Here is a 26,042-nt window from a genome sequence, read left to right as displayed (position 1 = left end):
GCTGGGGGGGGGGGGGGTTTACGCCGGGTATGCCAGTCAGCAGGGTGGGGGAGAGGATTTTGAGAGAGCCCACCACGTTTGTGCATACACTACGCTAATCCGTACTCCACTGTGGAAGGGCGAGTTGCCGGTGGGTTCAGCCCAGCACCTTGTGGGGCAGTCGGCAGCGTTCGAGTCGCTTCGAAATGGGCACACGGACGTGCACCCCCGCCATTCATTTTGGTGACTAGCTTTTGGAGGTATTGTACCTACTAAGTGTCGTTTCGATAGTTCAGCCGGCAGCGAAAGGTCCACGACACGGTAGTCTCGCTTATCGCCAGTGACGTAAATTGAGCGAACCTCCAGAGAGCGCAGGGTACAGCCGCGTTGAACTGAAATCTCGGTTAGTGTGGGTTTGCCGTTTCAAGAGCCCCAAAATTCCAGGGCGTTGAACACGCCGAGTCGTAGGGCTGTAGGGCGCGGGATCTGGCGGCAGAGCGACGGGACGGCCGGGCGGATGGAGAAACGCAGCACGAAGGATTTGGGCAAACGGAACACGCGGGAGCTGGCGTGGAACAAACTAAGGACGACACGGAACCCAAGGAGCCCTGTGCGCAGAAATTTCCGTCGCTAATACACGGAGTTAACGTACTGGTACCTTACTTGTTGTGTAAGCTTCATAGCACAGTCACGTACTGAAATGTGTACTATGTAAGGAATGTGCATACTGCAGGTATGGTACTTCTCCTCCGTACGAACTCCCCTTCCCTTTGGTGCTCTACGTACCATATTTAGGTGCATACTACCTCTGACCCAATGTTGTGTACGGTACTAGTAGCTCGTAAGCAAAACTCAGGTGATACTTTAGATGGGTAGCCTGTTTTGCACGCACATGTAGCGGGTACAATACGTGCATGTATGTACATACATACACGAGTACTGTATGTATCGTACCCTCATGCACAGGAGCTTCCTGAATGCGGTACACAGTACGGTACTTGCAATGGTGCCAGAGCTACGATTCTTCTGCAGAGCGCGCATTTGGAAGGGGCGGCCTCTGCAGATGCCCTTTACTCGGCACGATTTGCTCCCTGCACTCGCATGGCATCGCGCCGAATGTCGCGCCATCCAAAAAGGGTTCACGCCCGGCCCACCCATCAAGCCCGCCCTGCCTTTGTGAGTCTTGAGTTGTGGTATAGTAAGCCGTACATATACTTCGTACGACGGACCATGCCAGTCCGCAGTCCACGAGGCCCTAATCAGCCCCCGAGTGAGCTCAGAACCAGGAAGAGAAATGGAGAGGTGGGCCCCGAAATGTAGGCGGCCTGCGAGACGAGATCAACAGGCATCCCTGCTCGGGTGCGCATCTTTTTGTTCCACAAGCAGATTGTTTGGCAACCGATTCACCCTCCTTTCCCACAGCAGGCGCCCGCCCGTCTCCCTCCTCGGCCAATGCAACAGCAAGACAAGAGGTATTGTACTTCGTACTGCTCTTTTCTTCGAAGTAGCCGCCTCCCCCCATGCATGCTGTTTGCCTGCCGTTTGGGAGAGGTGCCTCTCTTCACCGAGGACGATAGGCATGGCAGGAAGGTGCCGAGCCGATGATCCATGCTAAAGCGGGGCTTTCGGGGCTTCGCCTTGCTGGGCAAAAAAGGGGTCACCGCCTGTGGGGGAACTAACCGCATCGGCGTGGACGGGGACCCAACAACAAGGTCGCGATGGACGGTCCACTTTCTTCTTAATAGATAACCATCTCCGAATTCCGTGCAATGCACGGCACGGGTGTAGTAGTGTCGCTGGCCGTCGTTGTGTTGGGTGTTGTGCAGTGTAACATATACATACATACGTAAGCTCGTGAAGTGCGTCAGAAGGGCAATCTTCCTTCCTACGAGTCCTTCGGCTGAAAACATGGAAAACACACCATACATTGACACCGTTCGAACACACATTACCATGCCCCTAATTAGGCACATCATTGGAATGTACGGGTTTCAGGAACGTATGAATGGATTACAGTTAATACGTGGAATGCAAACATGGGGCTCTTGGCGACCGATGACATGTTCAAGAGCAACTGAGTTGTGACTCGGTCAGGCAGATTGATCAGGTACCGATATTTAATCCATACAAAGTGCGCGTTTAACATGCTTATATCATGGTTGTCTGACTTCTCGTATACGAACACCCGATTTACGAGTACGATATACTAGTACACTCAGGGAGGCAGTGCATTCTCTGTGGGTTGTTCGTCATTCAATTTTTTTCTCCTTTCCCCGTGACCACAGCAGGGCGACCTGACCTTCCACTGAGCCTTCGCGTGGCGCATGAAACAGGAGGGCGGGTGGAGCGCTCATCTGGCAGGTGGCAATCGGTAGCGTGCCGGCGGCAAATGGCCGTTCCTCCGAGACACGAGCAACTTGCACGCTCAAATCGCGGCTCAGTGCTGAGACAGCGTCATCTCTCATCGTTTCTGTTCTGTTTCACCTATGGCAGTTTGGGTGGGAAACCACTGGAGAGGATGATGCGGACGTAGAACGCTGTGAACTGTATGTAACATTCCCGTACATCTAGAGTATTACCATACACCATGCTTTGACCTAGTACAAGTATGTACGTTCCCTATTAACCTCAGGATTGGCTGAGCAGCGGTTTGGAGCCAAATTCGGCGATCCATAAATCGTCTCGGGATGGCGTTACACTAGTCCACTCAGCCTCCTTCATCCCGCTGGTTCGGATTTCCCAGGAAGGTAACAATAATCTATGGTCTGCAGGAGGCCACTGCACGCGCCAGTGGATGCGTTGTTGTCATCCCCGGCGAATCGCCGTGCGCTCTCTTGTTCCACGAGGTCAAACACGCAGCTTTTGGAACCTTAGGCACCTTGGGTGCCTAGGGAGCTGCCCACCCGGGGCTCTAATACCCCACTCTGCCTTTGATCTCCGTACTGCTGCAAGTTGCCTGACCCGCGTCCCTCAAAGGGACCCCTCGGTTCGCCAACGTTTGTTTAGGTAGACAAGACGAAAAACAAGGACATCGGTTATCTATACCGCAACGTGCCCATCGAGGAGATTGAAGTCTGTGTTGCATGAGCGCGCGCCTCGGATACTGGGGGCTCGGGCGGGTACTCTGGGTTTGCGGCGCATCCACTAGCCAGTGTCGCACGCACGGTCCCGTCAGCAGGCAACTTGGAGCCCAGAGCCCGGCTCCCACGGATGGCGTGGGAAGGCTCTTTCAGCCCTACGGTAGGGACAGAGCGACCCTTGCCGGTTCCGAGACAGCGTTGATTGGCAGAAATCCAAGACACGCGGGCGTAATGTCAAACCGACTCTGACAATCGGTCTTAGTGTACGGACGTACACTAACTTGGCTTAATTACGGGAGTTCCTCCACAAAAATCTCCTCGTAATTACATACGTAGGTGCATACAAATACACACATGACACTGGATTTCCAAGGACCGAGGGCACACTGTCCAGCACCTGTCTCCGCTTGCGCTGGCCAACTCCGTCGTTCGTTCATTCCGGGTCGACTTAATTACCTCCTACTAGCACGGATTGCATTTATCGTACTGTGCTAATGTATGTGTGTATGTACGGTACCTATGTATTGTAGATATCCATACATACATACCTACATACATAATGCATACACGACTACTCCCTCGAAGGTCGGTTCGCCTCTCACATCGCCTTGTTGCGCCCACTTCTCGTTATAGTTGGGACCCATAGGTGCTTACATACCTACCTATAACACATCCCGCGAGGGCAGATTCCGTAATCACCGCACTCCCTGCATCGACGATCAATATAAACAGACAATGCCATCGCCGTCGGGAACTTCCATCCTCCGTAATCCATCCCCGCAGGCGGCTTTGCAATTGCGGGGTAGCTTCAGGACAAACTAAACCCGTAGTATACTCCGTACTGCGTAATCCGTACGTACTTGTCAGACCACTAAACTAATCCCTTCTGACACTAGCACTTGCACTAAGCCAAGTTGATGAAGCGGTGAGCAGCTCGAGAACCCCCATCCACCACGGTAACACCCGGCTTCATCACCGCGAGACGGCTTTAACCCCCCTCCCCTCCCCCCGCTGCAAAGAGGGCTGTAGCGTGAGCGGGGAACTGCACCATGCTGAGCACGGTCCTGCAGGTTGCGTCGGTGTATGTATGTATGTATGTATGTACATACATACATACATACAGTACATAGTGTATGGAGTAGCTCTATATAAGAGCCAATGTGTATGTAAGGTAGGTGTGTAATCCGTACTTTCGACAGCGGCCGAAGCGGAGCAAGCGCCGGCATTGCAATCGGCAGTACCAATCGGGGCGACGCAATGTCGGTACGGGTTCTTGGATGTGTTTAGCCTCGCAACCTTCTGTCCAACTGCTTGCTTGGACCTGGACGGAGCTTTCAATCCGGTACATATGTACATATATTTGGGACGTTTCGGTCCACAACACTGCTTCCCCCTCCCGGAGTGCCACCTACATGGCCTAGACGGCTCTCTCTCTTCTACCATGACCTTCCATGCGGATGAAGAGCAACGAGGAGGTGGGGTAGGGTAGGGGGTAAGGTTGGTGTCAGGGATGGTCACTGATCATCATGAGATGAAAGGAGGGAATAACACAGGTGCTGTACATACATACACTACACTAAGCCCATCCTTTCGCAGATGGAGCCACAACAAGGACGACTTCAACAATCATCCGCGATGCCAGTGCCTGTTACTCCCCAGACCTGGCCGTCTTACCCCGAATATTCCCGCCGGCTCTCGAGTTCCTGCTATCTCTCACCCCCTTTTTTTCTTTCTTTATCCTTTCCCCTCTCGAATGCAGAGGGTTGTACCCACTTGAGCGATAGAAGGAGCAGCAGCAGCAGCAGCAGCAGCAGGAGGAGGAGGAGGAGGAGGAGGAGGAGTGGGGTGTGTAGAGCAACCGGAGGCCGCTTGCAGCTCTTGTGGAACGATGGCAGCCGAAAGCCGTTTGATGCGGAAACAGGGTCCAGCCACTCGCCCACGCAGATGTCATTGTGCAGCAGCCAAAACATGGGGGGATATCAGTGCATTTTATGCGCATGCACACACAACAGGTAGGTATCGTCCACACACCAATCCAAAACTTCCCGCCATACAGGCCATACAAGTGTGACTCTCCATTCTCCCTTGCCGAGCCGATCCATTAATTACGTAGTGTTCATTACGTAGGTACTGATCGACTCAACTGCCGTGTAAAAAGCCCCGCCTTGACGAGGCGAGGCCTTTTTCTCCCTGGAACCGAGGATGCATTGTCGGAATGAACCCCGTGAATTGGCTCGGACTTTTCCGCTTTTCTTGTTTTTGTTATGTACGTAATCTTAGACTTGGTTGCACACTACTTTAGTGTGCATACATAGGGCGCAACTTGGGTGCCTTCAGCCTTTTTCCCCCAGCACCCTAAAGAATCGCACGGCCTATCAGAATCGTTCACTGTGGCCGTGGTGCACCGCACCAAGAAGCAGTCTAATGCAGGTAGTGCCCTGTTGGGTCTAGTACAACTTCTTCAACGGCCATGCGCCGGGACAGCATGGAAGAGAGAGAACCTCGCCTCCCGTGAACGCATGCATGGGTGTTGGCCGAACTTTCTCGGTCTCCCTGTCATTGTTGTTACCTTGGAAACAGCAGCCCACGATCGAGCTCAACCCGAGGTTATCCGTTGAGAACTATTTGAGAGGGCTGGCGATCCTGTCGATCAGGGAGGGAGCACCGTAGTAGGAAACCTGCGTTGCCATTGGCGTAGAGATAAGGACGCGGAGAGTAGAGAAGAGAGTAGAAGGAATAGAAGGAAAAAAGAAATAACAAAAAATTAAAGAAAAGAAAAAAAATACAGGAAAAAGTATCAGCCTAGAGAAGAGAGAGCAGAAGAATGGGAGGTCCGAGGGAAGGCTTGCGAAGCGCAGTTCGCGCGTCCAAAGTCCAGGATTCACGCGTGCACGAATGATCTCCCCTTCTTTTTTCAATGTGAATTTACAATGATGTCCAACAAAGAACACCAATCACCAGATGCTCCCCCAGCCGGGGGGGGGGGGGTTAGGAGCTACTCTTGCATGCGATCTGCCCCCTCCTCCTCCTCCTCCTCCTCCTCCTCCTCCTCCTCCTCTCCTTCTTCTTCATCGTCCTGGGCTTCACTGTCCTCGTCCTCTTCGCTGGATCCGCCTTCGCCCTCGCTGTCGCCCTCGCTCCCCGGATCGTAGTCCTCTTCGAGCTCGTCCTCCTCGTCCTGCAGCCGCTGCTCGGCCTCGCGCTGGGCCCGCTCCAGCTCCGTCAGGCCGTCGGCGCCCTCGTCCGCGGCCGCCGCGGCGTCGTCCCCGCCGGAGGAGGCGGCGGCGGCAGGCTTCCTGTGGTTCTCGGCCAGCTGCCGCTTCGCCTTGCGCTGCTCGGCCATGCTGCGGTCGGCGAGGCCGTGGCGGCGGACGTACGTCTCGTCGATCGCCTGGTAGTCCTCCTGGTCCAGCATGCCGAACTCGACTTCCTTTTCGATGGGGGTGGCGGCGGTGTTGTTGTCGTTCGCGTCGCCATTTGCGGGGGCGTCGGTGTCGAGCTCGACCACCATGTTGAAGGTAGTGCGGAGGACGTTGGTGTAGCTGACGGCGACGATCCGGTCCAGCGGCAGGAACACGAGGGGTTTCTTGAAGCCCCAGAGGATGCCGGTGGGGAGGAAGAAGAGGAAGCCATCCTTGGTGCCGCGGAAGGCCTTGACGTGCACGGCCTTCTCGCCGGGGCGGTGGGACTGGCGCGCGACGCTGTGGAAGAGCCTCGGGTCCGAAGCGATGAGCTCGCAGGCGTGGTTGCCGGCCGAGCGCATCGAGGTGACTAGGGCCCAGTGGAAGAGACTGCTGTACGTGTCCGAGACCGCCTCGGCCGCGGCGGCCGAAGGGCCCGCGACGGTGCCGGGCTTCGGCGCCGTGGCGGGGACGGTGAAGACGAGCGGCTCGAGGGGCTGCTGCTTGTCGTTGGTGTTGGCGTTGGCGCCAACCTGCTTCGTCGTCGGGAGGTAACTGTCGCGCGGGAGAAGAACGTAGTTATACTGTGCCTGCGACTTGTCGGGGACCGGTAGGTAAAACGCATGCTCTAAAAGGACACGTGGGGAAACGGAAGTTAGCAGGACAGCTTGGAGAGGACCAGCAAGTGAACAAAAAGGGGGGGGGGGGGGGGGGGGATAAGTTAGTTGTGTGACAAAGCGTACCGATATCTTTCCATGGATACACGATGCCCTGGACCGGGACCGACGTCCCCGACGCGCGGGCATACAAGTAGTGCTTGGTGAAACAAAGGTCGTACTTTTTGCGCTGTGGTGCTGAGACCGAAATATCCTTGATCTCGAGCAGTACGGGGTCGGCGGCGGCGGCGTCGACGCCGGCGCTCAGGCTGGCCGGCGGCAACCCGCCATGTGCCTGCCCGTTTGTTTGCGTATGGGTCGGCAACTGTGCAATGTCGACTCGCCTCCTTTTGGATGCGGGACCGTTCTGGGCGTCGGCCGCGCCGATCTGCTCATACACGAAACTGGCAATGTCATTGAACAATGCTATGCGCGCTGGGGTATCTATGGTAGTCCAACGAGCATCGGCCCCGAGACGCTTGCGTTAGCCGACGAAAATGTTCCTGAGCGTCCAGTCCAGCATCGCTCGCCCGATCGCACGAAATCTGGTGCCTCCTGTGCGCCGATTCTCGAGCAATTCGAGTCACTAGTGGGTGGTCGAGCGCAGAAGGAGAAGAGTGGCAGGCGCGCGTACCGGCAGCTTTCTGGATGCCGGCCAGGATGTCTGGTCGCGACTGGAACACGAGGCGCAGCGTCCGATCATCGAGCTGATCCGTCATGGTGGGCAAAGCACACCGTTGGTTGCCAGGGAGCCCGGGGAGACTCGACAAACGATGGGAATTGCGTCTGCGGTTTTTCTTTGCAAGACGGGGAGGATGTCTCGTGGTATGGCGGGAAGAACACCCGTTTCGTTGACGTTGTTTGAGCGCCGTCCGGGTCTGAGGGGTCCACAGCATTTGGTAGCGACCCTGACGCGTTAAGTTACCAAACACGGCTTTTGCTTGGTGCCAGAGGCCAGGGCTCTAGGCTCAAAGAGGCAAGGCGCCCGTGCCAAGGCGTCACTCTTAGCTCTGTATTTAGTCCGTTCACACACGATCAGATACCTAGGGACTCGGACGATTAAAGTACCTATACGACTACTACTATCACCAGCACCCTGTACGGATTGCACTATGTCTACAATCACTCTTGCAAGCGCAATGGTAAAGACCAGAGACGATTACTGTTTTCTGACGTTTAATCATAGTGGTGTATGTGTGTAGGTGCGAGGACACGTATATACAGTATAATTACTAGTATACCGTAGGCTCATATTATCTCTCTGTATAAATGTGATACTTATACCCAGATAGATAACGGGTAGGTGCTCACGTTTTCCCTCCCAGAAAGACTGTTTTCACTTTAATTTTCCATCTCTCCTTTTGGAATTGGGGTTGTGAATTCCAATCTTCAATATGTACTTGGCGGACAATCAGCTCGGTAAAAGTTGTCCATGCTCTCATCTAGAGATGCCAGCTACTTTATATGAATCGAGTCCATCCACAGCGAGGTAACAACCAAGTCAAATTCAACTGCAGTGAATCCGTATCATCAGCCACCAACAACATGCAGACCTGGCAAACCGTATATAGGTGCCTTGTGTGACCTCAACTGCCTACAATCGATGAACCACTTGAGCGGATAATTGGTTATTCCTAGGTACCTATACAACCTCTATGACCAGCTCAACGGCCACCTCCACTGTCTGGCTGTCAGAGCCAGGTGTGAGTTAGTTACGAACGCACCCGAGGTAGCATTTATTAACTGTTAATTATACATATTTGCCGCCAGGATGTCCTGGCAACCATCCGCTTCCGAGGGTAGGTTACGTTGCTGCATTCTACCTCGACCACACTTGTGCTGAAGGAAAAAGGCACAGAGAAGCCACCACCACGCAGCTGACTTTGCTGACGAGTTTCCGGTAGTCACTCCCCTTTCAGTAACAGACCTCGGATCATCGGTAGATGAGCCTGAATCAGCAAAGCAAACGATTGGATGGAAGGAAGGGGAGGGAAAGGGGACCAGGTTCGTCAGCGATGTGTGGTCGCACATAGAATTACACACAACCGAGACCAACCTACTAATTAGTATATCTTCCCTCGGAGCATTTCTACAATGCCGTGGTTGCCCCATGCCGGCAGCCGATAAAGCGAACCTCGGCCAAACCCGCCCAAAGCCTCATTGGCTCCTGCCCTGTTGTTGGAAATACGATGAAAGTGAGCATAGCACCTGATTCCCAATATTTTGACCCTAGGCGGAGCATCGCAAACACTCTTCGACTCATCCAAGATTGCAGGTAACTATATCCATGACCACTATGGTGTGTCTCTTGTTGTGTACCTCTTTAGGGCTATTGGCTATTTGCAGCGATGGCCTGGCTGAGGGAAGGCTGTTGTCTTCTTGATGATGTCCCTAGCTCGCTCGGCTACGTTGCCCAGTGCTGCCGTCGTGTATGTGTATTTTAGGCTCGAACACCGTTACACTTTGCTCCACTTGCCCACCGTTGATGGCGTTCTTGACAGGTGGTGCGGTGAAAGGTACCGCATTGTCTTGACTTCCGTGCCTCCAGGGTTGCAGTAATAGCGGGGGTTGAGCCATGCCGAAGCTACAAAATAAGGTATATATATGGCGTTGAAAAGATGGACACCGGAACCCGTCTGTCATTTATCTCGGCCTAATTGTCACGGGAAAGGTGCGTTGGCATCCTTAGACATATCGGGTTGATGATGCCTTAACGGCCGAGTCGGAGTGGGAAGAACAGCCTCTCTCTTTCTCAAAACTCGCTCTGTGGACTATGCTATTTACAACTATCTCGACCTTTGGGTTTCAATATGGTGGGTTTTGCCCGTACTGATACCCGTCCCCGTGGCCGTAACACCCCTGGTGGCCATGCGGCTGGCCCGGCTGATATTGCTGAGGTCGGTACTCCCCGTACGATTGGGGATTGACAGACTGATATCCTTGCTGGGGTGGGGGTCGCTGAGGTTGGTATTGCTCTTGTGGTTGGTACTGCGGGGCATGACTGTGTTGTGGCTGGTAAGGGGAAGCAACCGGAGCATGGCTGGCCGGAGAGGAGGAGTGGCCGAAAGTTGGAAGAGGAGCTGTGGACTGGTGGCCGCCCCCAAGCTGGATGTTGGAAGTCGGCGCTCCCACACTTACACCCTCGTTGCCAATGTCATCGGGCACCGAGATCTTGACTTTAGGGAGATACTTCTGGACCTTTTGCTCCACCATGTTCTGCACGAACAGCCAGCTCTGGCGCTCGAACTTGCGGTGCCCACCGTTGACGATAGCCAGGATGCTCTCCCGGAGGGTCTCCTGAACCTTTCGGACAAGACCGCGAATCTTACTGAGCAGCTTTGCTCTGATGTCGTCACCGAAACCGCGGTCGGTCGAGGCACCCGCGTCGCGGTCAAGTTGCGAGTCGAAGGGGTTACCGCCGAGAATCTTCTCTAGCGGCCGCTGGAACTCATCGGGCAGCAGCTCGAACAGCTGCTTTTCGATCACGCCCAGGATCTTGCGGAACTCGAGACGCACCTCCCTGTGAACCCCGGCCAGACCGGTGCTGAGCTTCTCGCTGATCAACTTGGAGAACCCCCCGGACCCCTCTGTCTCGCCTCCGTCGCGGTCTTGGGTCCGATCTTCGAGGCCCCTGGACGCCGCGTGGCTGGGTGTCTTTTTGTTTCCGAACAGCCCTCCCAGCCCCTTGACGAGGTCCTTGACCTGCTCTTCAATCTCCCCTTTGACACCGTCGCCAAGATCCCGCGTGCTTGTGTTCCCGCGCAGCCAGCGCTTGATGTGGTCGAGGGCGATGCGGGTGAACTGCTCGGCGATCGGGGCGTGCTGCTCTCTGAGCTTTGCGGCGACCTTTTCCTTGATCTCCGGCGCGATGAGGCGAGCCTTTTCCTCCGGGTCGCGCGCGGCGTCCTTGACGGTGTTACTGATGACACCGAGCAGCCCGTCCAGCTGAAAGTCGCCACCTCCTGGCCCTTTGCTATTATTCTCTAGGTGGCCCTGGACGGCCTGGACGGCGGCGGAAAGGAAGCCCTTGACGTTGTCGGTATGATCCGCTCCTCGAGAGCGTGACCCACCCGGGCGGTCACGGCTCTCGGTCAGGTCGAAGATGTCGCGCAGGTCGTCCCCCGCTTCGGCAGCGACGTCGGTGAAGCTGCGGGCGAGGTTGGCGATCTCGTCGGCGAACGGCAGCGACTGCCGGCCGTACGCATCGGGAACCCGATCGCTGAGGGTCCTCGCGGTGCTCTCATTGGACCCACCCGTCTCCTTGTTAAATAGAGAGCGGAAAGCATCGATAACCTGCTCCTCCAGGCTATCGATAGTCTTCTGCTGGAACACGTCGAGTTCTTGGGTGATGCGGGGCTGGATCTGCGGTGCCAGCGAATCGACGTATTCGTCCACCTTTTTGAAAAGCACTTCAGAAAGTCCGGTGGATGCCATTGCTGCCGTCGTTGTGAATAAGACGCTCTCGAGGTTATCGGCTTGGGTTGCCCGGACAGAGCAGGAACGGTCTCAGCATGCAAGGCAGCAGCTGGCTACCTACCTGGTACGTACAGTGTCTGGCATGATCCTTGCCTTGGCAAGGGGAGATGAGCGAGGGGCTGCCGATGCCCCACGTTGAAGTGAAACCTTGACGAATTGGGGGGCTCGGGCGGCTTGGCCCGCCTTGTGGATCGCGCCACACCTCAATGCGGGGTCTGGCACCCTGGGGCATGATGTATTATGTCCGTAGTGTATTCGCACGTCGGGATGTGAGTACCTTCATACGTAACGTATATATGTACGGATTATGTATGTACTGTATGTACATACATACATATATGCAAGGCCCCAAAACATATTAACTAAGTCCTACTAACTCTTGCAGGCCCTAGACTACCACACAGACCTTATTGTCGGTACCGAAGGATATAAGTACTGTACTCGTATGTAAACAGCGTGGAATGCTATACGCCCTCATAGTCGTTATCTCACTGACTCGGTCAATATCTGCCGCGCGGACTAATAAACAATATCTGTCGCGCGCACTAATAAGCAATTTATGATGCTAGTTGATGCCTTCAAGATAGATCAACATGGGGGGCTCATGCTTACCCCGACAAGATACAGTTGGGGGCCGTCGCCAATGGCCTCTAGTGTAGTCGGGCACCGGGCTCCTGCGTCTGGAAGTATTTGCCGAAGCAAGGAGCGGGGAGCCTAGTCCATACCTTATACTGTTATACAGTACACAGGACTGGCTAGTGTAGGGGACACAGCGCAGCGCGGGCAGAAAAATCTCCGCGGATAACAGCCTCTGCAGTTGACGTTTGTCCTGTCAAGGAGACTATATACCTTGCGTAGTAAATCTACTAGCGTGCTAAGGTGCCGCTCATCACGACAAGCCTTGCCATTCATCACCTCATCGACACCAGACCAGACAAGTTAAGTTAGATTTCAACCTTGAAAAGGTAGACCGGTGTTGTGCCAGCACCACGATAGCTCCGCCTATTTTACCTAAGGTAGGCAGTTATTGATGCCAATGCAATGCAACCCGCATCTTACAGACCGTCACCACGAGACCTTTTTATGGAACCCTTGCCCGGGCACGTATCAATGGCACCCGCGGACCCTGTCACCGCACATTGGGCCCAGAGCATCCATACAGCGATCAGCAGCTCGCTGCATTCAGTGTTCAGAACCAGCTTGGAGTTGAGCCAATCCTTACTGCCTGCCTCGCGGAGGACGGGGCTTACGACTCCCCTAACCATTAATACCCATTCACCCCTTCCTTCCCTCACGGCTGGCAATCTGGTTTCGCCCCCAACGGAACGCTCCACGAATCCTTGCCGCTGTGGGCCGGCAGTTGAGGCTGGAGGCTGGTGACTGGGCTCCATCCGGCGCTTCCTGTACATACATACATACATAATTACATAACCACCGCCATCATCATTGCCGTCTCTTTCTTGTCTCGTTTTCTATAACATCTGTGTCAGAATACCTACGGCCTAACTTAGGTGCAATTGCTGGAAGCAGCAATTGCGGCGTCGCTTTTGCAGTTTCGCAATCTGCGATCCTCTTGATTACCACCGGGCTTTGACAAAGCCCCAGGATCGGAAACAAAAAATGGCGTCCCCATTCCTCATCTTCCTCGCCGGCACCGTAGCCTACGCCCTCTTCCGACTCAGCAGGGTCGGGAGAAGACCAAAAGGGTGCCCACCTGGCCCCCCTACGTTGCCCATCCTCGGAAATCTGCATCAGATCCCAAAGAAGAACGCCCACGTCCAGTTCAAGAAATGGGCTGACGAGTACGGGCCGATCTACTCGCTGATCCTGGGGACCATCGTGACCATCGTCCTGTCGTCCGACGTTGGTGGTCAAAGACTTGCTAGACAAGAGGAGCGGCATCTACTCGTCACGGCCTGAAGCGTACATCAGCTCGCGAGCGAGCGATGGCTGCCGCATGGTTCTCATGGTTCGTGCCCCGCCCGCCCGAGGAGAACGCTGTCCGGAACTTTGGTATCAGATAATAATTATTCCCCCCGATCTGGAACGAGGGCTGACTGACGGGACGGAGCAGGAATACGGAAATCAATGGCGCCGCATCCGAAAGTTCTTTCACGCCTTCTTGCAACTCAAGGCGATCAAGGCGTACGTGCCCTGCCTGGAGCTTGAGAGCACGTCGGTCATGGCGGACCTCTTGGACAAGCCGCAGCTCATCTTCCACCATATCCGGCGGTACACAAACTCGGTATCCACGCAGCTGGTCTACGAATTTCGGACGCCCAGGATCGATGATCCGAAGCTCCTCCTGATGTACGACACCATGGAGAAGTTCGGCGACGTCACCGGGGCGGGGGCTGCGGCCCTGCTCGACGTCTTCCCCGTCCTGCGCTATCTACCGCCGGGCATCCGGCCGCTCTATAATCATGCACTCTCCATTCGGAAGGCGTCGCTCGATCTTGCCGGTGACCTTTGGTTTGAGGCCAAGCGGAAAGTGCGCGAGGGAACTGCCAAGGTAGGACCGGTTGTGTGTTTGTCTCCATGAATGTGACCTTGGCTGATTATTCTTCCTTTTCTTTTCTTTTTTTCCCTTTTCGTTTCCCCAGCCCTGTTTCTGCGTGGGTCTGGCCGATGCCCAGGCCAAGGAGGACGTTGACGACATGGGACTCGCAATGACAGCCAGTACGGGATTGGAAGCTGCCTCGGACACGACCGCGTGCATCCTGTCCGGCTTTATCCAGGCTATGGTTATCTACCGCGACGCACAAAAGAAAGCGCAGAAGGCGGTCGACCGTGTGTGCGGCGACAGGTTCCCAACCATGGCCGACATGGATAACCCCGAGGCGCAATACATCAGGGCTTGCGTGAAGGAGATTCTGCGGTGGATGCCCACGGCAACTCTGGGCGTGCCACATGCCGTCATCAGAGCTGACGAGTACATGGGATACCGGATTCCCAAGGGCGCGAGCGTCGTCCTCAGCATCTGGGGCATCCACAAAGACGAGAAGAGATATAAGAACCCGCGGGCGTTTGACCCGTCCCGTTACATGGACGACACGACGACCTCGAGCGAATCGGCACTGGGCCCGGATCCGACAAAGCGCGATCATTTCGGCTTCGGAGCGGGACATCGCATCTGCGAGGGCATGCACGTCGTCGACAGGACCCTGTTCCTCTTCATCTCTCGTCCCGTTTGGGCCTTTGACCTGTCCCCGGCCAAGGATGCCGACGGGAACGACATCATCCCCAACCAGGACGACTTGATCGGTAACTTTCTGAGACAGCCCAGGCCGTTCCCGCTCGGGGTCAAGCCGCGGAGCGAGTCGCGCGCCGCCGCGGTCCGTCAGGCTTGGAAGGACGCCCAGGAACTTCTCGATCAAGATCAGCAATGGAAGGAGACGCCCGAAGGGATGCCATTCACCTTGTGAATCGTGGGAACTCGAAAAGCAAACCGGGCCGAAAACAAATGACACAATTACTTGACCTGTGTTGTCGAAGAGTCGCACGAGAGAACAACTAAGGAGGCCAACGGTATGAAGGTGGCCTACGTCTAATTATGACTGTTGAGTACGGAGAATGATCTAAGAGATCTGATGTTTCTGTCATGATTCTTTTTCCGGGTCATAATTATAGCGAAACCACCTATCTTATATTATTTAAAGCGCATTTGGACTTAACCATGGCAAGGGAAGGACGGTCATGCCAGCGCGAAGAGCTTGTCCTGCCAAGGTGTGCCTATCAGCAACTATGAGCAACAACAACTTATTTATATAATAATTAATTATCTCTCATAATATACTAGCTGTATCCGGTTCCTTTTTGTTGCTGTTTGGGAAAACTGCTTTGCGTTAGGGTTAAGATGCCCAAACTGTCACTAATTAATATAGTATATACTTTAACTCGCGAGACATGACAAGGTGCCGAACTAATTACATAGAGGCTCTCTACCTCTGCTAACCCTTCATTTATGTCGAGAGAACTGTACCGGGATTATTTCCGTTGAGCTCATGAAGGCGCAACTAAATCCGTGCTCCACAGAAAACCCCGAATATGTGTGTAAAAAGATGCTCTCTCTGTCTTCTGGAGACACGGCTAGGAGTTCTTGTCTTGATTACGCCCCGAGCGATCACAATAGCGCAACAGGAACAGGATTTGTGCATAATTACCTAGCATAAACTAGGCCCCCCGTTTCCACTTGTATGCCCGCTTGTCTTATGCTACCTTCTCCTCTGCTGTTACTTCCGGCTGATCCAGGGTCCCCTTATTAAGGTCCTTTGGCAAGGTACCCAGAGACCTTTCGCCGAACAACAGGTCTATCTCCTCCAGGGAGAGCTGTTTTGTCTCCTTGAAGAAGAAAAAGACGACCGGAATGGTGACCAAGACGTCCCATGCAACGAAAAGAAAGTAGAACTTCCACTCCAGCTTCTTAAGCGCCATGGGGGAGAGCTGAGACCAAAAGGTCGACACCAGCCAGTTGCCGAGGCCGGTGGCGAAAGCATTCCCCCGGGCCCGGATCTGCATGGGCATGACCTCGGACATGTAGACCCAACTGATGGGGCCCCAGGACCACGAGAAGATGACGGTGACGCAGAAGAGGAAGAAGACGCCGCCGATGGAGAGCGCGTGGTCCGGATTGCTCTTGTCGATACGGCTGTTGATGGCCGACTCGCAGATCAGAGCGATGACGATGGCGACAGTGCCCCAGAGGAGGGGACGCCGGCGCCCGACGCGGTCGATGATGAAGATGATGAAGATGAGGTTGGCGAGGGGGCCCAGGCAGTTGTAGATGCCCGCCACCAGCAGGGCCCGGTTCCCGGTGACGCCGAGGGCCTCGTACATCTGCGTCTGATAGTACCCGATGACGTTGATGCCGGTGAACTGGGTGAAGACCTGGACGGCAACGCCGTGCATGAGCCGGGTGCGCCACTGCGGCACCGTGAACATGATCCTCCACCCCGGAACCGTGATGGCCTTCTCGGCGGCGATGGTCGTCTTGATCTCGTGGAACTCTTGCCGGATCCATTCGTCGTTGGTGCCGTCGTAGTGCAGCTTGCGCAGGACCCGCATCGCTTCTTCCTCGTTATCCTTCTCCATCAGATGGCGGGGAGATTCCGGGAAGAACATGATGCCGCAAACAAGGAGCAGCGCCGGCGCGGCCTGGAAAGCGAGCGGGAACCTCCACTGGAACTGGCTCAAGCCTCCGGACGCATACGAGGATCCGTATCCCACCCAGGTGGACCTGCGAGGCCGGTTATTAATCAACGATCGGGCGCGGAGCGGAGGGGGGAGAAAGAAAAAGGGGGTAGGGGGTGTGGTGTGGTTGGTATGGTTCGGCAGACAAACAAAGGCACAAGTTGTCTCGGCTGAACCACTGGGTACGGAAGGGGACTATCGATCAGTAAATAAACACTTACACGATGAAGCCAACACCAATCATCTGCTGAGACAAGCCAACAATCAGACCACGGATCCTGGGGTGGGCACACTCGGACTGGTAGACGGGAACCGACATGCTCAGCAGCCCGACCGCCCACCCGGCGATGATGCGGCCGACGAGGATCATGGGGAGGTTCCGGGCGGCGGCCTGCAGGATGGAGCCGACAAGGGCAATCATGGCCCCGATCATGATGGTCTTCCTGCGGCCGAACCTATCCATCGTGAGACCGCCCATCAGCGAACCAAAGACGGCGCCGCCGGAGAAGGTGCTGTTGATGGCCCCGATGATGGGGCTTCCGGTGCTTGTGTTGAAGAAGCTGAGGAAGTCATCGGACGCAATGACATCGGTCATCACACCCGAGTCGTAGCCGAAGAGGAACGACCTGGAGAACCGCCATCAATGTCAGTCAGCACACACCAAGCAGGGCTTCCTTCATCTTTGGCTGGGAAGTTGGCATGTACAAACCCGGTAGCGGCAAAGGCCGCAAGGCAGATGTTGAACACTTTCCCCATGGTGTTTCTGTTGGGTTCCTCCTGTCAACCGCCTCAAGATTCCCTTCTTCGGGGCCAAGCTAGACACCGCGGAGTGCCATCGCCGGCGTACTTATACGACCGCGGGCCCGGCCCGTCAAGCCGCATGCCCTCGATGCTACGCTGGCGGTCAACCACCTCGGAGGCATCCCCACCGCCGCCTAAGAAGACCGGACGGGGCTCCTCATTCGAAATAATATTGGCTCCCTTGAACAAGTCGTCCCGTTGGTTCGGGACTCCTGCACGTGGCCCGGCAGGCTTGTTTTGCACTAATTTTGGTAAATAATAATTAGTAATTAATAGATGTTCCCACTACGCAGCATGGAGGGATGTATGTAATCCGGACATACACACAGAACACTCATTGTATGTACACACCCAGAAAGTACACCCTCGTATTGAGTACATACTAGTACAAGGACGGTTGTAGAAACATCAGAGACTGGGGGGTTGTTGAGGAGTGGGGCTGCTCGGCTCAGTGTCAGTCAGCCTCCCTCCGCGATTCGTGCGCCTAGAGAAACGCCACCAGTGAGCTAGCTGGTCGAGCCAGACGCAAGACGGCCAGGTGTGGAGATCACCGCCTCTGCTGCGCAACAATGTCGAACAAGTTGGGGTTGGGGAAGGTCCTCCAGTGCGGGGATGGTCGTACCGAGCGCGCAGTAGTGTCCGGGGTAGTAACTAGTGTAATCCGCACATAGGTAAAAGCTTGAAAAAGAGTATGGAGCGCAGAGAGCACTAAGCAGCGGCCAGGATCGGGCCGTCGAACGCCTTACTCCGAACCTGGTGTGTAATTATACCGGGAAAAATGGGCCTTGGTGAAACATCTTTGGTAATTAACAATGAGTTGGAGGACAATGAAAGATAAACAAAATGAGAAGAGAAAACTGAACAGACAATTTTGAGGGAGCAACTGAAAGAGTGATATAGGTCATCATCCAGTTGGAAAGGCGAAAAATGAGAAGAGAATTAACCACACGACGAGGGCCAGTTGCGAAGGAATCAGAAGGAATTAGTGTGCAGAATCCTCTGTAGTTCTTCGTTCCACTGCCAAGACTAATGCTATAACTACTTACAGAATCACGCGCGAACGAGGAGCCCTCGCAAGGCAGCCGAGACCCGAGAGAAGCTTTCCATGCGCGTGCCATGGTTTTCTCAAGACTCATTACCCTGCTAGCCTCTTGCCTCAAATCACGAATGGTACAAGTGCGCTTGCTGTGTGAAGGCAACGTGGTTTGGATTAATTATACAGTTTCGCAGCTGTGTGATAGAAGATGGTTCCAATTGATGGAAGATGGTGGTTCCAATTGATGGAAAAGTTGGTAAGTTGTAAATAGTTCAAAAGTGCGATGTCTCCTTCCTACGTTTGCTGGCCCTGTTGGCTCTGTATAAGTAGAGGATAGGAACAAAGAACACTCCGTTTGCCAGCCCGTTTGCCAGATCCACAGGGCTTATCTTATCCAACCTTACATGATGGACGCGTCCGTAGACAACGTACTGCATCACTGTGTTGAACAGTGGGATGCCTTGGGGGGTCAGCTGTGTATGCTCCTCCAACTCCCAATTGCCAGTGCCTTACATTGCAATGTCTGTAATTCTGGGCCTCGTAGCAACTTGCGGGTTTGTATGTAATTACAGCATCCAGTGGCTGACTGGAATCTGTTCACCACTAAGAAGGAGCCAGGAACCATGAAAGACACGGTCCAATCAGCGAGCCAAGCCATAAGCAGTCCCCAGACTCCGGATATCGCATGTTCTGGCCATGAAGTCATCCTTCCACAGAAGAAATTTTATTTATAGGAAATGGGAAATGGGAAAAATTGGTAGATTCTCTTTCGTTCTTCCCTTAACCCCCTTGACATCATCGCCTTAGAGGATTCCCCTCAGGAGCTCACGACATTGATGACCGAGCTGCCAGATAGCAGTTCCTTTCCGATAATCTCCCCGTCCTTGACACGCAGGGTACCTACAGTCTTGCCCTCGGCGTCGACCAGCACGGCGCTGGCGCTGTCACTGGCAAAATACGCCCTCACCTCGACGTCGCTCGTGTAGTCGTACACGGTCCTCGTCTCTCCTTCCTTGCCCAGAACCAGGAGCGTGTTGGGCCGGACGTAGAGCGGCAGGGTGCCGAACCCGTGGGTCTCGGCGAACCAGCCGGGGCCCTCCTTGACCTCGCCGGTGAAGAAGTTGGTCCACTTGCCCCTGGGCAGGTAGAACTCGACGGTGCCGTCCTCCTCGAAGACGGGGGCGACGAGGAGGCCGTCGCCGAGCATGAACTGGCGATCGAGGGTCCAGGCGGTCGGGTCGTCGGGGAACTCGATGCACATGGCCCTCAGGCTGAGCGGGAGCCCGCCCCGGACGCTCTCCTGCGCCTGGGAGAAGAGGTAGGGCATCAGGCGAGCCTTGAGATGGGTCCACTTGCGCAGCGTGGCGGAGCATCCCTCCTCGGACTGGTCGTCGCCGTCGACCGTCCAGGGGACCCGGTACGAGTTGGAGCCGTGCAGGCGCGAGTGGGAGCAGAGGAGGCCGAAGGCGACCCAGCGCTTGTAGATCCAGGGAGGCGGCGACCCCTCGAAGCCGCCAATGTCGACGCTCCAGAAGGCGAACCCGGACAGGCCGAGGGACAAACCACCGCGTAGCGACTCGGCCATGGCCTCGGGGGTCGACTCGCAGTCGCCGCCCCAGGTGAGGGGGAACCGCTGGCAGCCGGCGGTGGCGGCGCGGGCGAACAGGACGGCCTCGTTGGCGCCGTAACGCCTCTGCAGGGCCTCGTAGACGAGCTTGTTGTAGATGAAGGCGTAGTAGTTGTGCATCCGCTCCGGGTCGACCGAAGGGTCGAACCACTGCACATCCTCGGAGGGGATGCGCTCGCCAAAGTCGGTCTTGATGCAGTCGACGCCCGTGTCGAAGAGGCGGTCGAGACAGGCGGCGAACCAGGCGCGGGCGTCCGGGTTGGTGAAGTCGACGATGCCCATGCCCGTCTGCCACAGGTCCCACTGGAAGACGTCGCCGTTCCTGCGCCGGAGCAGGTAGCCCCTGGCCGCGGCCTCGGCGAAGACGGGGGACGCCTGGCCCAGGTACGGGTTCGTCCAGACGCAGACCTTCTTGACGAGGCCGCCGGCCTTGAGGCGCCCGATCTGGCCCCTCGGGTCCGGGAACATGTCGCGGTCGAACTCGAAGTCGCACCACTGGAACGCCTTGAGCCAGAAGCAGTCGAAGTGGAAGACCTCGACGGGTATGTCGCGCGCCCTCATGCCGGCCAGGAAGCTGTTGACCGTCTCCTCGTCGTACGAGGTGGTGAAGGACGTGCTGAGCCACAGGCCGAAGGACCAGCTGGGCACGCTGCCGGGGGCTCCGGTGAGGACCGAGTACCGGCGCAGGATGTCGCGCGGCGAGGGCCCGTAGATGATGAACCAGCGGAGCCGCTGCCCCTCGACGCTCGTCTGGAGCCGGCAGCACCGCTCGCTCCCAATCTCGAGCTCGACGCGCCCGGGAGTGTCGACGAAGACACCGTAGCCGCGCGAGCTCATCCAGAAGCCCACGTTCTTGTACGCCTGGTCGGACGAGGTGCCCCCGTCCGCGTTCCACAGCTCGACCCTCTGGCCGACCTTGTTGAAGGGCCCGAAGCGCTCGCCGAGCCCGTGGATGGACTCGCCGACGGCGAGGGTGGTCTGGGTGAAGATGTAGTGGCGGAAGTTGCGCATGTCGGCCAGCTGCATGGGCGTGCTCGGGGCGGGCGTGTAGGCCAGGCCGACTGACCGGTTGAGCAGGGTGGTCAGGGGCTTCTTGCCCCCGGTCGGATGGAAGGCGATCTCGAACTCGTGCGGCTTGCCGCTGACTGTCGCCGAGAGCGTCCCGGACGACAGGGTGGTGCCGCTCTCCGTCTTGGTCACCTTGGCGTCCACCTCGGGCCGGCCGGCGGGGAAGAGGTCGAAGTCGGGTCCGCGACGGACGGCGCCTTGCCAGTGGGTGGTCTCGACAGAGAGGACGCCATCAAAAGCCGGCTCGATGTCCTGGGCCACGGTTGTGTGTGAGTTTGTATTATTCTTCTTGTAAGATCCAGCCACGGCTAGAGGGTTATGCGAATGTGCAAACGTCGAGCTTCACGTACGATGCTGAGCGTTGCCAGGTTCAGAGTGTTCCCACGGTTCAAGATCTTGCGCGTCGGGCACAAGAGGCTGATTCCCTTGCCCGAGGCCGTGGGAGTGATTCGGTATACTTCCTCGGCGTATTGGACTTGTACGCCCTCGGCCACGAGCCATTGTCCTGGGAAATCGCAGGGTCAGACGCTACCGAGGATATTGCGGGGAAAGGAGCATACCGTCACGGAACCTCATCTTGTTGTCTTCTTCTTCTTCTTCTTCTTCTTCTTCTTCTTCACAATTGCAACGCGTATGTGCCCAGAAGAACAGAGCACTGCTTGGCGGCAACCTGTTGTAGGCGCGACCGAGTTGAAGGGTAGCAAGCAAGCAGTCTCCCTAAATCAGGACAGTGGCATGATGTGAAGGCCCAAGAGATCAAGCAAGCATCTCTCACTTGGAAAGGTTTCTGTCCGAATCTTTGTGAAGGTAGTGGGGTCATCCCGCGTTGGAGTTGGATGGGGTACGTGCAGTAATCTATCTGTAGGGGATCAATCGTAACACCACTGGATTACCACCTGCTAGTGTGGGTAGGTGGGCAGGCAGGTAGGTCGTGTAGGTGAAGAAGCTGACCAAGGTACATACCTTGTACAGTACATTACATGTATGTACATACAGATACCTACCGACCCGCCAGGTCGGGGCTGGTCGGATATCCTTGGTGTAGGTCCTTAGATGTCCATCCAAGCTTGGGAAGACGCCGTGGGGTTTGTTGGCCAAACGCCTGGCATGCCAGCGCGAGTTGAGCATGTGCCTCTGCATCTGCACGATACTCGATTGGGGTCTTGGAGTCGCTTCCTCCTCCATCTTGTCTCGGTAATTCGGGCGAGCGCCGGCCGAGAGATGATTGGTGGAACCTCGGGAATCCTCCCCGATCCCCACACCAATTCCCGGAGGGGGCGGGTGTTTAGGTGCTCCGCTCTTACACTACGCCCCGCGTTTGGCGACAAGAGAGGACGGCGAAGGCGTCAATCAACAAGGGTCGGTAACTCCACCACGCGGGGCCCCAACTCTCCAAGCGAGCGGGTCTGCCTCGGCGGATTTGGACCGTGGCCCTACTTTTACACTAGTGTGTAGCCAGTGTATCCGCCGTGAAGTTGGTGTAGACTTTTGACGAAATCGCCGAAGGGAACAAGGCCCGGTTAGCCGGTCGGCGAAAACACCAGCCAATCTATGATTGTAAACCGCTGATTCTCCAAGAAGAGCCAGCGACGAGTCGTTAAGCCGACCATGCACTTCCTAGGTAGTATTTCGCAGGTACCTGGGCACCTTGTACATACATACATACTATGTACATACAGTACATGCTGATTACATAATTACATGCCTCGGTACCATGTAATTAGATCAGGTAGCGTATGATCCCGTAGAGCGTCGTTGAGCAGACGGGTATGTATGTACGCACCCCTGGCACTAGACCTTGGCAGCGATGGGGAGTTTCCTCGTATGGCCTTGGACGGGAAAAATGAGATGTGCGGTTTCACACTCGCAGGTATGTATTACTATATGTAGCGGCGTAAAGCCATCATCACTCTCTCTTCGTTTTCTCATCATGGGCAACGAGAGGGTGGACTCGACCAGTCCGTTCCACACACCCTTCGCCGACTCGACCACGGCCGACTGACGAGATCATGAGGTTCCTCCCCTCGACGTTGCTTCTTGCGGCGGCCGCCCTGGCTGCCGACAAGGGGCGCCCGAGTCTCAAGAATGCTGTGTACAAGAACCCCAAAGCCTCGGTCGAGGACCGTGTAGCCGACCTTCTCTCCCGAATGACCATCGAGGAGAAGGCATCCCAGCTTCTCCAAGGTGACATCCGCAACTGGATGAACGAGACGACCAATGCGCTCAACCAGACCGGTCTGGAATGGAGCACCAGATACCGGGGGAGCGCCTTTTATGTAGGCGTCCCCGTTCCCAATGAGTGGCTCACAAAGCACATCAAGGCCGCCCAGGATTACATCCAGAAGGAGACCTACCTGGGTATCCCGGCCTTTGTTCAGACCGAGGGTCTTCACGGTTTTCTTGCTCGTGGGTTCCCACCATCGGTTCACGCGCCGCATAATTATTTCATCCCACCCACCACACCACCGCTCCGCTCTCGAGAGCGCCGATGATTGCTGACTGTCTCATGCCCTCAGACAATGCCACCATCTTCAGCTCGCCCATAGGACTCGGCTGCTCATGGAACCCGTCCCTGGTTGAGGAGATGGCGGCTGCCATTGCCAAAGAGGCGCGCGCCCTTGGCGTCAACCAGCTCTTTGCCCCGGTCGCCGACCTCGCGCGGGAACTCCGCCACGGCCGTGTCGAGGAGATGTACAGCGAGGACGGCCTCCTCGCCGGCGAGTTCGCCCGTGCCTATGTCAAGGGCGCGCAGTCGGCCGGTGTCAGTGCCATGGTCAAGCACTTTGCCGCCTTTGGCGTGACGGAGCAGGGCTTGAACACGGGGCCCGTCCACGGCGGCGAACGAGAGCTGCGCACAACCTATCTGCCGCCCTACCAGCGCGCCATCATCGACGGAGGGGTCTATTCCATCATGACGGCCTACCACAGCTACGACGGCATCCCCGCCGTGTCCGACCCCCACCTGCTCACCGACATCCTCCGGGACGAATGGGGTTACGGATACTTCACCATGACAGACGCCGGCGCCTCGGACCGCCTCTGCGCCGACTTCAAGATGTGCGCCTCGGATCCCATCGACAAGGAAGCCATCGTCAAGTACATCCTCCCGGCCGGCGGCGACGTGGAGATGGGAGGCGGGTCGTACTCGTTCGAGAAGATCCCCGAGCTGGTGTCCAGCGGCAAGATCGAGGAGGAGCTCGTCGATACCGCCGTCGCCCGCGTCCTTCGGGCCAAGTTTGAGCTCGGCCTCTTCGAGAACCCCTTCCCGGGCCTCCCGTCCGAGGAGGCGAACAAGGTGATCCACGCGCCCGAGCACGTCGCCCTGGCGAAGAAGCTGGACGAGGAGTCCATCGTCCTCCTGGAGAACCACAACAACGTCCTGCCGCTGAGCAAGGATGCGTCCGTGGCCGTCATCGGACCCATGGCGCACGGATTCATGAACTACGGCGACTACGTCGTCGTCAACTCTTCGACCCGCGGGATCACGCCCCTCGACGGCATCAAGGCGGCCAGCCGGGGCAAGGTCACGTACGCGAAAGGCTGCGAGCGCTGGTCCAACTCGCAAGACGGGTTTCCCGAGGCCGTCGCGGCCGCCGAGGCCGCCGACGTCGCCGTCGTCGTGGTCGGCACCTGGTCTCGGGACCAGAACGAGCTCTGGCAGGGCCTGAACGCCACCACGGGCGAGCACGTCGACGTGGACAGCCTCGACCTGGTTGGCGCCCAGGAGGCCCTCGTCCGCGCCATCGTCGAGACGGGCAAGCCGACCGTGGTCGTCTTCTCGTCCGGCAAGCCCGTCACCGCGCCGTGGATCTCGGAGCACGCCGCCGCCCTCGTCCAGCAGTTCTACCCCTCGGAACAGGGAGGCGCCGCCCTCGCCTCCATCCTCTTCGGCGACGTGAACCCGAGCGGCAGGCTCAGCGTCAGCTTCCCCCGCAGCGTCGGCGACCTGCCGGTCTACTACGACTACTTGAACTCGGGACGCGGCGCCTCGCCTGATGCGGGCGTCGCTTACGAGAACGGCACTCTGGTGTTTGGGCATCAGTACGTCCTGGGTGACCCGAGGCCTCTGTACGAGTTCGGTTACGGGCTGAGTTACTCCAAGTTCGAGTACGGCGACGTCACTGTCGACAAGACGATCGTGACGGCCCAAGACACCGTCACCGTCACCGTCACCGTCAAGAACGTGTCGAGTCGGGAAGGTCAGGAGGTCGTCCAGGTCTACGTCAAGGACCTGATCGCCAGCGTCGTCGTTCCCAACATTCGGCTGAGGGGATTCCAGAAGCTGAAGCTGAGGCCGGGAGAGAGCAAGCGAGTGAGCATCAAGGTCAACGTACAGGACCTGGGCGTCTGGGACGCGAGGATGCGATACGTTGTTGAGCCCGGCGACTTTCTGTTCCTCGTTGGTGCGTCGAGCAACGATTTCAGGGGAAATGTCACTGTTACTGTCAAGTAGGGGGGACAGCAACTGTTTCTAATGAACTTATATATATGTATATACACTGACGTACATATAAAACCTAAGGTACCAAGCCTTAATCGATTAGTGTAGTGTCAGCTGATTTCAACCACTTATAGTTATTCCCTTACCGACTTTACTTAGGAAGGTACTGTACCTAATTAGGTTTAGGTAAGACACCTCTGCGGTACACGGATTGGATCAGGCAAAGTATGTACATACATACTTGAGTTTCCCCAGCTGAGATAATAATTAACGTAATCTGGCCAAGT

The 26,042-nt window shown here is 56.3% G+C and overlaps 7 protein-coding genes across 7 annotated transcripts; 2 read left to right on the top strand and 5 right to left on the bottom strand.

Moving 5' to 3' along the window:
- Positions 1–4,531: 4,531 nt before the first annotated feature.
- On the bottom strand, positions 4,532–5,137 carry MYCTH_2309702 (uncharacterized protein). The gene has a single exon (XM_003665680.1). The coding sequence runs from the start codon at positions 5,027–5,029 to the stop codon at positions 4,766–4,768; it is 264 nt and encodes an 87-aa protein (XP_003665728.1). The 5' UTR covers positions 5,030–5,137; the 3' UTR covers positions 4,532–4,765.
- Positions 5,138–6,027: 890 nt separating this feature from the next.
- On the bottom strand, positions 6,028–8,024 carry MYCTH_2309700 (uncharacterized protein). The gene is made up of 4 exons (XM_003665679.1): positions 7,751–8,024; positions 7,204–7,560; positions 6,147–7,088; positions 6,028–6,116 (listed from the first exon to the last, which is right to left on the bottom strand). Exons 1-4 carry the CDS (start codon positions 7,833–7,835, stop codon positions 6,055–6,057), a joined length of 1,446 nt encoding a protein of 481 aa, XP_003665727.1. The 5' UTR covers positions 7,836–8,024; the 3' UTR covers positions 6,028–6,054.
- Positions 8,025–9,839: 1,815 nt separating this feature from the next.
- On the bottom strand, positions 9,840–11,671 carry MYCTH_2309698 (uncharacterized protein). The gene has a single exon (XM_003665678.1). The coding sequence runs from the start codon at positions 11,548–11,550 to the stop codon at positions 9,922–9,924; it is 1,629 nt and encodes a 542-aa protein (XP_003665726.1). The 5' UTR covers positions 11,551–11,671; the 3' UTR covers positions 9,840–9,921.
- A 1,541-nt stretch (positions 11,672–13,212) lies between these two features.
- MYCTH_2120504 (uncharacterized protein) lies at positions 13,213–15,017 on the top strand (the record flags this gene model as incomplete). Its single annotated transcript, XM_003665677.1, has 4 exons — positions 13,213–13,440; positions 13,484–13,561; positions 13,667–14,104; positions 14,196–15,017. 4 exons carry the CDS (start codon positions 13,213–13,215, stop codon positions 15,015–15,017), a joined length of 1,566 nt encoding a protein of 521 aa, XP_003665725.1.
- Positions 15,018–15,801: 784 nt separating this feature from the next.
- Positions 15,802–17,538, bottom strand: MYCTH_104673 (MFS sugar transporter-like protein; the record flags this gene model as incomplete). Its single annotated transcript, XM_003665676.1, has 3 exons — positions 15,802–16,828; positions 17,004–17,408; positions 17,492–17,538. 3 exons carry the CDS (start codon positions 17,536–17,538, stop codon positions 15,802–15,804), a joined length of 1,479 nt encoding a protein of 492 aa, XP_003665724.1.
- A 1,898-nt stretch (positions 17,539–19,436) lies between these two features.
- On the bottom strand, positions 19,437–21,890 carry MYCTH_104674 (glycoside hydrolase family 31 protein; the record flags this gene model as incomplete). The annotated part of the gene is made up of 3 exons (XM_003665675.1): positions 19,437–21,566; positions 21,665–21,819; positions 21,875–21,890. The coding sequence occupies 3 exons, from the start codon at positions 21,888–21,890 to the stop codon at positions 19,437–19,439; spliced, it is 2,301 nt and encodes a 766-aa protein (XP_003665723.1).
- A 1,433-nt stretch (positions 21,891–23,323) lies between these two features.
- MYCTH_58882 (glycoside hydrolase family 3 protein) lies at positions 23,324–25,767 on the top strand (the record flags this gene model as incomplete). Its single annotated transcript, XM_003665674.1, has 2 exons — positions 23,324–23,720; positions 23,831–25,767. The coding sequence occupies 2 exons, from the start codon at positions 23,324–23,326 to the stop codon at positions 25,765–25,767; spliced, it is 2,334 nt and encodes a 777-aa protein (XP_003665722.1).
- Positions 25,768–26,042: the final 275 nt, after the last annotated feature.

This window comes from Thermothelomyces thermophilus, chromosome 6, assembly GCF_000226095.1.
Source record: "Thermothelomyces thermophilus ATCC 42464 chromosome 6, complete sequence".
Classification (NCBI taxonomy): domain Eukaryota; kingdom Fungi; phylum Ascomycota; class Sordariomycetes; order Sordariales; family Chaetomiaceae; genus Thermothelomyces; species Thermothelomyces thermophilus.
Note: the sequence above shows the minus strand (reverse complement) of the source record. Positions and strands in the feature narration are given on the sequence as shown.